Source organism: Panicum virgatum, chromosome 1N, assembly GCF_016808335.1.
Source record: "Panicum virgatum strain AP13 chromosome 1N, P.virgatum_v5, whole genome shotgun sequence".
NCBI lineage: Eukaryota > Viridiplantae > Streptophyta > Magnoliopsida > Poales > Poaceae > Panicum > Panicum virgatum.
In genome coordinates this window covers 20,901,153-20,913,492 of record NC_053145.1, presented here as the reverse complement: position 1 = coordinate 20,913,492, position 12,340 = coordinate 20,901,153, and the positions used below count along the sequence as shown (strand labels likewise).

General features: G+C 41.0%; 1 protein-coding gene across 2 annotated transcripts; it reads left to right on the top strand.

Annotated features, from left to right (window-relative positions):
• Positions 1-1,230: 1,230 nt before the first annotated feature.
• Positions 1,231-7,160, top strand: LOC120655497 (sirohydrochlorin ferrochelatase, chloroplastic-like). Of its 2 annotated transcripts, XM_039933343.1 has the most exons (7): positions 1,231-1,379; positions 1,503-1,606; positions 1,733-1,935; positions 2,024-2,085; positions 5,515-5,625; positions 5,842-5,934; positions 6,611-7,160. In XM_039933343.1, the coding sequence occupies exons 2-7, from the start codon at positions 1,542-1,544 to the stop codon at positions 6,713-6,715; spliced, it is 639 nt and encodes a 212-aa protein (XP_039789277.1). In that variant the 5' UTR covers positions 1,231-1,379; positions 1,503-1,541; the 3' UTR covers positions 6,716-7,160. The 2 variants fall into 2 exon arrangements, with proteins under 2 accessions (XP_039789277.1, XP_039789278.1); XM_039933344.1 differs by lacking the exon at positions 1,503-1,606 and having other exon boundaries at positions 1,238-1,379.
• The last annotated feature ends 5,180 nt before the right edge of the window (positions 7,161-12,340 follow it).

Genomic DNA, 12,340 nt, shown 5'->3' with positions numbered 1-12,340 from the left:
TGTACGTACGTGAACAAGTACTAAAGTTGTATTGTACCCACATAACATCCCTTCACCTTATGTGGTATCCATTGGTGGGCCTATTCGACTCAGGCCGGATTGGAACAGCCAGCCAACCAGCTTCAGCCAATATAGTGATTTTAAATTAGGTCTTGTTTAGTTCGTGAATTTTTTTGGATTTTAGTAATATAGTACTTTTGTTGTTATTTGGCAATTAATGTCTAATTATGTACTAATTAGGTTTAAAAGAATCGTCTCGTCGTTTATAGTTAAATTGTGTAATTAGTTATTTTTTAACTGCATCTAATGCCCCATGTATGTGTTCAAAGATTCAATATGATGAGTTCATGGGTATTGTAGGAAAATTTTTGGAACTAAATATGGCCTTAGGCCAATTTCAGTGGGAATATCATAATAGTATCATGAGTATTAAATTTGTTGATATGGCAAAATTTTTATGAAGAGAGATAATAAGAAATGTCATGAAGAGAGGTAATCCGGCTTAATTACCTAGTTTATGGTCTTGGTAACTGTGTCGATGACACTAACACTGAGGGCGCATTTAGTTACCAAAAGATTTAGGCAAAAATTTTGGAAGCGTTTACAACATTAATTAGGAGTACTAAATAAAGCCTAATTTTAAAACTAATTATACGGATGGACAGAAAATTGTGAGGCAAACCTATTAAGACTAATTAATCCATCATTAGAGATTATTTACTGTAACACGATATTGTCTAATTATTGTATAATTAGGTTCATTCTTGTGATTTTGCTTGGGAGTTATGAATTAGGTTTTGTCAATTATCCAGTTTTAATACTTCTAATTATAGTGGTTAAATATTCTAAGTTAATGTAGCGTTGGAAAATTTTTGGAACTAAGCCCTCGTTTAGATGCATAAAGTTTTGGTTATAAAACACTATAGCACATTCGTTTGTATTTGGTAATTATTGTCCCGTCTTGGGTTAACTAGGCTCAAAAGATTCGTCTCGCAAATTATAGACAAATTGTATAATTAGTTATTTTGTTTAGCTAAATTTAATATTTTATATATGTATTTAAAGATTCGATGTGATAAAGAATGTTGTAAATTTTTGGAATTTTGAAGGCTTCTGAACAAGGGGTAAATAGAATCTGAAACTAGCCATAGGTGAACAGCCTCAGCCAGCTTTTTCGTGGGCTGCCGAACCAACCAGCCCAGCCGAATCCGTTTCCAACCAGGCGAACGCAAGGGGCTGCACCGCGAGGGCTTACAGCCCTCCTGCACGGCCGCACCAAATTCTCGCCCTCCCCTCCCTCCTCTCTCGACCTTCTTCGTTCGGCGACGACAGGGGAGTGGCGCCGCCAGTTCTTCGTCGGGCGCTTCCCGGCGGCCAAGGTATGTCCGCCCTTCCCCTTCCCTTCCTTTCCGGCTGTGCGAAATCGAACACCCAAACCCCCTAACGTGTGCTATTTGTATTCGGATCTGTCCATGGATTTTCCCTGGTTTTTCGCCCCCCAGAGAATCTCGGTGGTTTTAGCTGAACTCGCGCCCCCTGCTATGCACCCAGTTTCAGTCTCATTGCACCCTTTCACTGCAACTCCGGCAAGCGTACTTATCCCAAGGCAATCGGTTTCTCTCTCTTGGACCTGCATTCCGTTTCTCGCCCGCCAATGGAGGAATTATGCTTTCTGCTACAGCTCCTGCCCTGCCGCTTGTCATACATCCCTTTTATTTCTTCTTGGCACTAGGAACGCAGCTGTGAGGAATTCCATCAATTTTGCCGAGTTGGGGAGAGCTGGAAGGTCCAATGGAAACCTTGCTATGAATTCCATACAGAATCCTGCCCGTGGGTCAGAAACGTTCGGAACTGAGGATTTCACTGTGGGGGATAAGGATGCCGTGGTCATTGTCGACCATGGGTCACGGCGCCAAGAATCCAATCTCATGCTAAGTAATAAATCTGATTCTGCTGGCAATATTTATCATTTGCATTGATGTGCGCCGTTACTGTGTCTTGACTCAGTTATTGAAAAATGCAGATGACTTTGTCGATATGTTCAGGGCACGAACTGGTTATAAGATCGTTGAGCCTGCTCATATGGTATTGTTCATTTCTCCAGCATTTTTATGTATTATTTTTGCCTGAAAAATGGAACCTCCTAATTTACTTATAGCACTTGAAGGCAAGACTTGCTGCAAGTGAGTTGTGTGCCTCTCTACATTTTTCTGAGATACAATAAGTAAATTAACTTGAACTTCGAGTTCCAACTACCAAGTGTTCCACAGCATGTTTGATATGGAAAATTTGGCCTCTCATTGAGCATATTTTGAATGCAGACAGTCATAAGTTTTTGTTTATCTATATTAATTTTTGCACTTCTATGTTTTGCCCAGATCTAGCTGCATTGAACTCATTGCGTTGCACCTTGTAATGGTCACTGCAAGCTCACTTATTAAGAATCTATGCATCCAGCGCAGTTTGTTTTTTATAGCCAATTACTGAAAATTTTACTTTATACTGCATATCCTACACTGTACTCACAGGACAATACGAGGCTAATTTTGTGGGATAAACTGGTTATGGAATATAGAATCTATCCCCCCTTCACTTATATTGCAATTTTATTGCCTTGGCTAGGTGTATTCATATTTTCTTGTGCCTTTCTGGAACTCCAGGACAAGGATCATATCCAGTATGGTCTATTATTTGTTCCTAATCACCATTTTACTGTTATTGCCAAATTGCCATTTCACTTCTCTAAATGGCCTTGTGTTAGAATGGGAAAATAGAATATTAGTAGGATCTCAATTTTCAATGGGCCAAATATAGCACAAGAAGCTGGGGAATTAGTATAGATAATAGATGTTAATATTGCCTACAAAATGAGTTTGTTTTTCCTCTGGATGATCCTTTTACATAGTTTTCACATGTCTATAACAGCCAAACCAACAGAACTAGAAATCATATTGTTTTTTCAGAGCATATCTGTCGTTTTCTTTATCGTTTTGTACTACTATATGTTCTTTCCTTTAGAAGTCTCACTCAGTAAGTTCAGAAGACTGACAAGCATAAAACCCAAGTCTAGTGTTCGATTTTGAGTTAGATTAAGCTGTAACTGTCTAGACCATACATTTTCTGTTCAGAGAAAAAACATGGCTAAAGTGGTGCAAGAATTCTGCACCTTGTTTAGTTATTCCCTATCATGAATCCTCATGTACAATTGGTTAGCTCGAGAATTTAGGTTTAGTGCCCTTTGGGTGTTTAAAATGCACATTTTTTGTTAATTTGTTCTGGTCCTCTTAATATAAATTTACTGCAGAGTGCGGATACTCAGCTGGCCTTCTCGTTTGAGTAGAGTAAAAGATTACAGGCTCTCATTTTGTTTTGAACTTAAAATATACATAGCATATTCTTGAATAATCAGGGAACCAAAATCCAAAATAAAATGTAGTATGTCAAATACAAATGTCCACATAACCTGTCCTGCATCTTGACTTGTGTCTTTGCTCGGCAATGGTGGTGTAACCTGCTGGCTGCTAGGCCCCTTGACCTAGAGCACATAGTGCCTAGGATGAATTAGAAGAGCTTCCCGGAGTGGTGGAGAAAAGCATCCAACACAGTCTAGAAGGCCCAAAGAAAAGGTTTTAACAGGGCCATGATCCTAGGTGCTTGGACCCTGTGGAATCATAGAATTAGGGGAGTTTTTGACGGAGTAGCCCCTTCTCTGCCTGCAGCACAACAATTCTTTAAAGAGGAATTGCGATTCTGGTGCTTTGCTGGAGATCGAAGGCTTCAGGAGCTTTTCTTTGGTCGAGGAGTGGGACAAGTGTGTGTGTAGGGGTTTAACTGTGGTGTGCCTTTCCTGCGGCCTTCTTGTACCTCCAAGGTGAGGCAAAGAGGCTGCTTTGTATGGGATTTCCCCTTTTTGTCTCTTCAATATAAAGATATGCAGCATTCCTGTGTGTTTGTTAAAAAAAAAACACCCTACCGAAATTAATTTATTGAAACTAATAACCGGAAACGGTTAGAGATGTGGCCTGGCTTAATGTCTCCAAGAAGATAACAATTAAGGCTCATGACTTATGAGTTCTTGTTTCTCCAGACAGTACTGGCAGCAGCTGCTCCGCCGTTTTGCCCTACCTGACCTTGCACCCCACTCAACTTTGGGTCTGTTTGAGTGGTGGCAGCAAGCTGGGGCTTCGCTCAGCAAAGAGACACATTGAGGCTTTAACTCTCTGGTCGTTCTGTGGGCTTGGATCCTTTGGAAGTCGAACGATGTTGTTTTCAGTGGTGCCTTGCCTAGGATTGATCAGGCTCTTATCCTGGCACAGAATGACACCAATCTCTGGATGCTTGCAGGCGCCAAGGGCCTTACTGGTCTGGTTGCTGCTCGACCTGGGGGATAGCAGCGTGTGGTGGTGGGTGGTCATTTCATGTTTAGCACAGACGTTTTTTTTTCTCGAACGCGCAGGAGAACTGCGCATTAATATATTAAAAGAACAAAAGGAGGGGGGGGGGTAGATTAGCCCCCCCCCCCCCCAAATATTACAGATATGAAGGGGTTGTAACACCCCCTAAAACATAAAACACTGACTCTCTCTAAAATATAAATTACAGGACCAGGGCCAAACCAATTCTAACTGGTCGTAGGTAACTTAAACCCCAGAGGGGTGTGGGGCGTGTGTGTGTTCTGTACGATTATTTTAGCCTTTCTTAATGCAATGATACGCACTCTCCTGCGTATTTGAGAAAAAAAAAGAGTTCATGTACCCCAAAAGCTGTATAAATAATTTATACAGCCTGTGCGTTCGCACACAAGGAATCTGTCTGTTTGGCCTGGCTTGTGCTTCTAGTCTGGAGAAGCTGATACTTATGTAGTTATGTTATAGGTTCTAGGAGCCCAAAAAAAAACTTGCAGAATGTAGTAATTAACACTGCCATGCTAGTCCCATCTTGGAATTTCAGCTATGAAGTTCAAACTGATACAAGTTAATGTCACTGGAATTCTGTGGCAGCGCCACTATCAATGCCCTCAGCTTGAAACTTCTGATGCTTTGCATGTGACATTTAGGTGCTTTTCAATTCTTCTCAAGAATTATTGTGATTTTAAACCATCTCTGAACATGTTGTTGAATGAGATCACTGCATAGAGCCATTTCATCGAATAATGGTGATAGTATTATACTGCCATTATTTTAAGATTGGTGTCATATTTCCTATGTTCTCTCCAAAACAATTGAACCTTTGCCTATTGATCAAGTTAAATAATTTATCCAGTTGTGTTCATCAGCTCGGTAGAATTACTGCTGCTAAAGAGATGCACTGCTTAATCTCTTTTGCCGCCATATTCTTTGTTTCCCAACTCTGTAACATTAATCGATATTGTCTGAGACTTTTCCATTTATCATATTATTCATTAGTTTTTTATATTGTTGTGCCGCACAGTGCGGGAGCCTACGGCACTGGGTACGTCCTTTTTTGTGATCATTATATTTTGTTGCTTTAACTTGCTGTTTTCACAAAATGCAGGAGCTGGCTGAGCCTACTATTAAGGATGCTTTTGGAAAATGTGTGCAACAAGGGGCATCCCGTGTTATTGTTAGTCCATATTTCCTTTCCCCTGGACGACACTGGAAACAAGTATGTTTTTTTATTTATGTATGATTGGTAATGTTTATTGTTTTCCTTGGAAGATAATGCTTATTGTTAAGGGTGTTAATTTGTTAAAGGCATGGCATTCCATTGCTTATAGTCTTTTAGTGAAGAGCGTAGATGTGTATCTACCTTGTACATACAGTTGCATAGAATAGTTGTATTAATTATGGATTTTCATACATGCTGGACCCTTTTTCTCAGGATATCCCTGCTTTAGCAGCAGAAGCATCCAAGGAGCTCTCAAATATACCCTATATCATCACTGCCCCTCTTGGATTGCATGAGCTTATGGTGGTATGTGCTCATTGAGTTCCCTCTGGATTATTTCTATTCAGCAATCGTTAATCACATGAGTCTGATTTGGAGTTATTTACACTTAACAGTTCTTCCAGAATTTAGTGACAAAGGAAATTTGTTGACAACGTAGATCAGTAGAACTGCTATCCTCTTGATGACTTTCTGAATTACAATAATTTGGAAAGGACTGCTAACATTTCTATAAAATAAAATTGTGATTTGTAATTAGTGGTGGCCTTGATGATTTATGCATAGTGATATATTTTTAAGGTCCAGTGGGGATGGAAACACTGAAAGTTGCTGTAGGCTTGTAGCAGTGTGATAAGCGAATTATAGTTGTATGGAATTGTTGCATATTTCTCATGTTTTGTATGTGTTTGGGACAATAAACATATGAAAATGCTGTAGTCAGGAAATTCTTGTATCATTGCGAAAAAATAGCTTTTGCATGGCAACCAGATCACATTCTTCAAACATTTAACCATCAACCAATACAACCCTGGTTGTTCTCTTCTTCACTCCTATTATCTGGAATTCTGGATTGATTTTTTTCTTAATAAATACAAATGGCAACTTTTATTTGTGACCAATTTAGGACAACGATAGTAGATGAGCCAACCACTTCACACAGTAACACATGATGTCTGATGCCGTGTGGAACATGCGCTTGCAGGATATCATGAATGACCGCATCATGTACTGCCTGCAACACGTTGCTGGTGACGTCGATGAGTGTAAAGTATGTGCTGGAACTGGAAAGTGCCGCCTCTACTCCTGATGGTGATTACCTGGGAGGCTGGGAGGCCACAGTTCTCTATATGAGTATATGACTGTCCATACTGCATCTTGTAATCTGAATAGCTGTGGCAGTGGCATTTCAATGCCAGCTTTTTTTTTCTCTGTTTTACCATTTAGAAGGTCTGGGCCAATATTTTTTCTCTTGTAAGAGATCTGACGAGTGTATATCCAGGTCCCTTATGTCCCGTTCAACCAAAATTACCATTGTAAGGGCATGTACAATGGTTAGACGGCTGCCGTCTGCGTGTCTAGAATACTGCACGCGATAGAGTAGACAATCTGTATAATGGTGTGTCTGTGTGGCTGTCTGCTAGCTATTTAATACATGCTTAGGCACATGAAACATGATGATCAAACATGTGAAATGGATATTTGTGTATTGTTGTGTGGCATACATGAAACAATAATTTGTGTATGGAAATAAATCACATGGATAGTATATTTATATGCAAATAAGTCACATCTAACGGGCGAAACAATCCATAATCCGTACGACCAACTAATATGGTCAATTGACTGACGTATCGGTGAATCCGTCAGCCAACCGAGATACTTGATACCGTGAACACTGACCGATTGATACGTGAACTGGAAAAGAAAAGGTCATACACTATGTTGAATAGGTTCAGTTTTACATAGCACAAACTTCACAACTCAATCTCAGATACAAGTCATTTGCCGCCATCTCAGCGATTCGCGCGCGGGAAATCCAGCACGGGATCCACCACGCCGTCGCCGAGTCACCGCCGTGCTGTACAATGGGCGACGAGGCGTCGATTTGCGCTCGGTCCACAAGCCCGTGCCGTTGTCTCGCGCAACGCGCGGCTCCGCAACTGACCATCGGGGAATCAAATTAGCCACTTGCAGATGGCTCATTTACTCCCGTTGTGCATGCCCTAATACTGATATCGGCTTTGTGCATCGTGAAATTCGGGACTGTCCATATTCTGAGCAGATTGTCAAATTAGTCGGACAGGTGGACCATCAAGAAAGATTATAGCTTCATTAGCTGACCTTAAAAACAATTACTGCTGTGTTATTTGAACAACGAACAAGCTCTAGTCAAGAATTCACCATTCTTTAGAGCATCTTCAAAAGTTTTTCTAAATTTTACTCTCTAAATCATCATTTGGAGAGTCATCTACATAAAAATTGCTTTCTATACATTTTTACTCTCCAACAGCTTTTCTATATCTTGTTTACACTCTAGATAGCCATTTTCGCTATCTATTTTTGGCTAGCGAGAAATCCGGAATAGATGATGGTTATATTTGAATAACCACTTAGAGAAGGTCTTGGATGATATTTTTTCATCAAAATCTTTATTCCTAACAATTAGGATGGATATCACTGCTGGAGAATGTCATATTGGTACCAGCACGTTAGTGCCGGTCCAATAGGAGCCGGCACTAACGTGCATGTACAGTACAAGGCGGGCACGTTAGTGCCGGCTAGCAACACCAGCCGGCACTAACGTGCCATCCCCCAACGGTTCGCTCGCATGCCACAACGGTCATAAGACACGTTAGTGCCGGCTGGAAAGTCTAGCCGGCACTAACTTGGTCAATTACAAGTTAGTGTAATATGCTGTTCTAATAATACTGTGCAATGCAAATAGTACGACTATGCAGTCACATACGGTAGAAATACGCATAGCCATACGTATAAAAACGAAAAGAAAAGAAACATAAAGAAGAAAAAACATTTAGTGCCGGCTAGTTATATCAGCCGGCACTAACGTTGCAGTGAGGAGTCGGGCGGGGTCGGGCACGTTAGTGCCGGCTGGTATGTCGGACCGGCACTAACACGCGCGCGTTAGTGCCGGTCAGAGTGGCCGGCACTAACGTCTGTCACGTTAGTGCCGGCCATTTAGTGCCGGCCACAGGGACCGGCACTAATACGCCCTGTGACCGGCACTAATAAGCCATTCTCCAACAGTGTATAGAGTCTCTTAGAGTTGCTCTTAGATCTTGGTCATCTTAACCAGCTGCGGTGAAGGCCCATCATGAGCTTCATTAGTTAGTTGCATGCGGATGTAATGCTGTTTGTGTTACTACCATTTAACTTGTGCTTCTCGATGGTTGGTTAGCCTTGGAAGTGGAAAGTATGAGTACATTATGGAAAAAGTGTTTTAAAGATAGCTTTTGAAAGAGCTCAGCTGCGGTAGGTGGCGAACTGAGTAAATTTTGGATCATCTAGATTTAATTACACGTGCATCTAATTGCCCACAATTTTCCTTTCCGGCAAGGTGCAGGCACATTTAATTGACGTTTTTCTCTTTTCAAGATGTATTTTCGGTTTCCAAGGTGCATGTGCAATTAGTTCTCTTACTTTCCCCCCTTTTCAAGGTTAGGTTTATTAACTACTAGTCCGCCCAAGAAACCCTACACTATCTGTGTAATGAAGTGAGTACATATACTTGACAAAAAAAACAATGGATATTTGGAGGGGCACCGCTAATTTGCGGTTAACCGTGCGGAATGGATCCATGCGGTCGATTTCCCGACATGGCATATTTCCATATCCGGAATGGAGCCCCGCCGCGTGATTCCGAATTTGACATGCAGCAAACCAACGTCCACCTCCGAACGGGCCATGTATTTGTCTTTAAGTGGGCCGTTTTCGTTCTCTTTCTTGCTTCCAGATTGAATTTTCTGTGGGCTGTTTTCTGTGGGCCGTTTTCATTCTCTTTCTTGCTTCTAGATTTTCTTTTGAGAAGCTAAATATTTCGGGCATGGGGATGAGGGTGTATTTTGGGGGGGGGGGTAAAGTAAGTTTTGTTTCAATTTTATTAACACATATAAAAGGATCATTAAAAAAACTATGAAAAAATACATGAATAAGATATATGATCCTTTCCAAATATTGTTTAACATACCAAATATTTATACAGCTGACATTTAAAAAAATGAACTAAAAATTTTGCAGCTGACAAAAAAACTTTTTCCTTGACTGCCGTGTAGATGAACGGTTACTTTCTGCTTGTGCTGCTCAGCAAGAAATAAGAACAAATAAAATAAAATAAGTAAAAAAATTTGTGAATATAATAGAATTACAAAAACGTTTCTTACCTTGTACCCCTGGCTTTGTAATTCTCAACTTCAATTCCCTATTTTATTTTTATAAAAAAAAGGCTACATCAAAATTTTGGCTATGACAAAAATTCTATTTAAAAAAAGGTGGTCTCCACAAAATTTCTGAGTGATAAAAATGGTCTTACATGTTGTCTTGCAATGTCCTTCATTTCTGGCATGATCAATTCGTTCTCCTCATGAGTGCATAGATAATATGTTATAGATTCACGCAATGGCTTCGCATGCTCCTGTTGATGAACGGGAGGTTCAAAAAACTGAGCTAGAGAATGGTGCTGCTTTTTGATTAAAAAATAAGCATGAAGACATTTAACAATAACAACAACAAAAAAAGTAACCTCTTTGAAGTGGAAATGTGTCTTGCCATCGTACGCTAGAAGAAGTTGTAGAACAAAAACCCCACTGTCATTGATGACACGATATATAAAAAGTTACTAATATGTTATGTGGAGAGAAAAAATTCATAGCAACTCAAAAAGGTTTTGCAGAAAAAATAGACTTGTGGTGGAGAATTACTCAACTGGTTGGTCTGGTTGGAGACACTTCCAAAAACAGTGGGCATGTCGTATATGTCAACCCTTGTAGATCTTGAATGAACTGCTTTGAAAACTTTTCTGAATTTGCAAATAACATTGAAGGCATCTGATTGTATTATTGCTATGTCCTTGAAAGGGCATATGACTTCGAATCTACCATCTCTGAAATTGGCTACAACAATATACCAGTAGCTATATTTCCTTAGGGGCACAAACAGCTGCAGTAACAAAAAAATTAAAAAGAAAAGTGAAAAGTTGTTGTTTTATTTTTCAGGTGTATAAAAAAATTGAAAACAAAATAATTAAAAACTGTGTTTATCTTCACCAAATCTGCGTTGTCTAGTCTGAATCCAATTTTCTTCTCTGAAAGACTAACAGCTATGTCAGCAGGTATCGATTCAGTATCTTGAAGCATAACCTGTGAAAAAATACATTGATTCATAATAAAATTTGCAGAAATTAAAAAGAGAAAAAGAAAAAGAGTTGTTACTGCAGTGTGTCAGCTTACTGCTAAGTCATTATGGATGATGATCTTGCCGCACTCATCATCGTGTAAGAGCCCGCGAATATGTTTTGTGTACTGCGCTTCCATGATAGCAACACCCATGATGTTCATGACATGATGAGATACAGAACCATATACTTGCATTGAAAGACCAAATGTCCGATGATCAACCCAATTGACAGAAACCATTTTGACAATCCTTGGGCTTTATATGGGTAATGAATAGAGAAAGAGAACAACAAAAATGTATATTATATGTATGTTAATCATAAAATGAATAAAAAACAGGGACAGCAGGGCACTTGGTGGGGAGGGGGGGATATTATGCATGTCTGCAACTATATATATATATATATATATATATATATATATATATACCTTCTTGCAGGGAAGGGAGGCGGTATGTTGCTCACAATATGTTGGTGTACAGCTCTTTGAACAGGCATTGAAACAAAGACATGGCAGTACACAAGAGGATTCATAGGTATCATGCTTTTGGGTGGAGTCTGTTGTGAGTTTCTTGTTGGGGGCGCCACCTTTGGCCATCGACCGAAGGCCCGCGCACAACTTGAATGCCACGACAAGGTCTTCTGCCGGCTCGGCAAGCCGAGCGAAGAGAGGCGAAGACCAAAGCGCCAAAGGCGAAGATGAAGCCGGGCGAAGAGAGGCGAAGATCAAGGCACCAAAGGCGAAGACAAATGCAAGCGAAGCAAAGAGAGGCGAAGACCAAGGCGCCAAAGGCGAAGACGAAGGCAAGCGAAGCGAGGCGAAGGCCAATGCGCCATTTGCAAAGTCGAAGACCAGCAAGGGAAGGCGTAGGAGAGCGAGCACTTCAGAAGCCGCGAAGGGATCATGTTCGCCGAACGATGATGTGCGAACCTAGGCCCGATGGGCTGTAATGGGCCCTATAGGCAGAAAGGGGCCTGGATGTAATCTACTAAGTGATGTAAAAATACGGTTGTGCCCCGAGAATATACCGGGAATATAGTTGTTAGGGGGTATTACAGTGTAATAACGGAGGGTGGTAGGTGAACCGTCACCTATAAATACCCGACCCCTGTACATTGATGGGGGACATTGAATACAGAGAGAGAGAGTTGCGCTTAACTGTGCGAAGCCTTGTTTCCGTTTCGGAGTTGTTCTCTTCGATTGGTGCGCCCTTTTTCTCACTGTTGTAGTGTTCGTCCATTCCGGAGGCACTCTCCACCAACAGTTTGGCGCCCACCCGTCGGTTCGACACACCATGCCACACCACATGGCGGCGAAGAAGAAGGGAGACGCTACTACCACTTCGACAGACACGACAACAACGAATACCCCACAAGACGAAGCCGCCCCCGTACAAGAGCCCACAACCGGCAACGAAGGCATCACCGTTGAAGACATCGCAGAAGGCCAACACGAAGTCGATCCGCTGGACCTTGGCATCTCTGCCGAATACATCGCTGCAATGCGAAGGGTTGATGCTCGCC

Excerpts from the sequence above, each read along its gene's own strand:
- LOC120655497 (XM_039933343.1), top strand. The coding sequence starts at position 1,542 with ATGCACCCAGTTTCAGTCTCATTGCACCCTTTCACTGCAACTCCGGCA. Across the intron at positions 1,936-2,023 it reads AGAATCCAATCTCATGCTAA|ATGACTTTGTCGATATGTTC; the intron begins GTAATAAATCTG and ends TGAAAAATGCAG. Across the intron at positions 5,626-5,841 it reads CTGGACGACACTGGAAACAA|GATATCCCTGCTTTAGCAGC; the intron begins GTATGTTTTTTT and ends CCTTTTTCTCAG.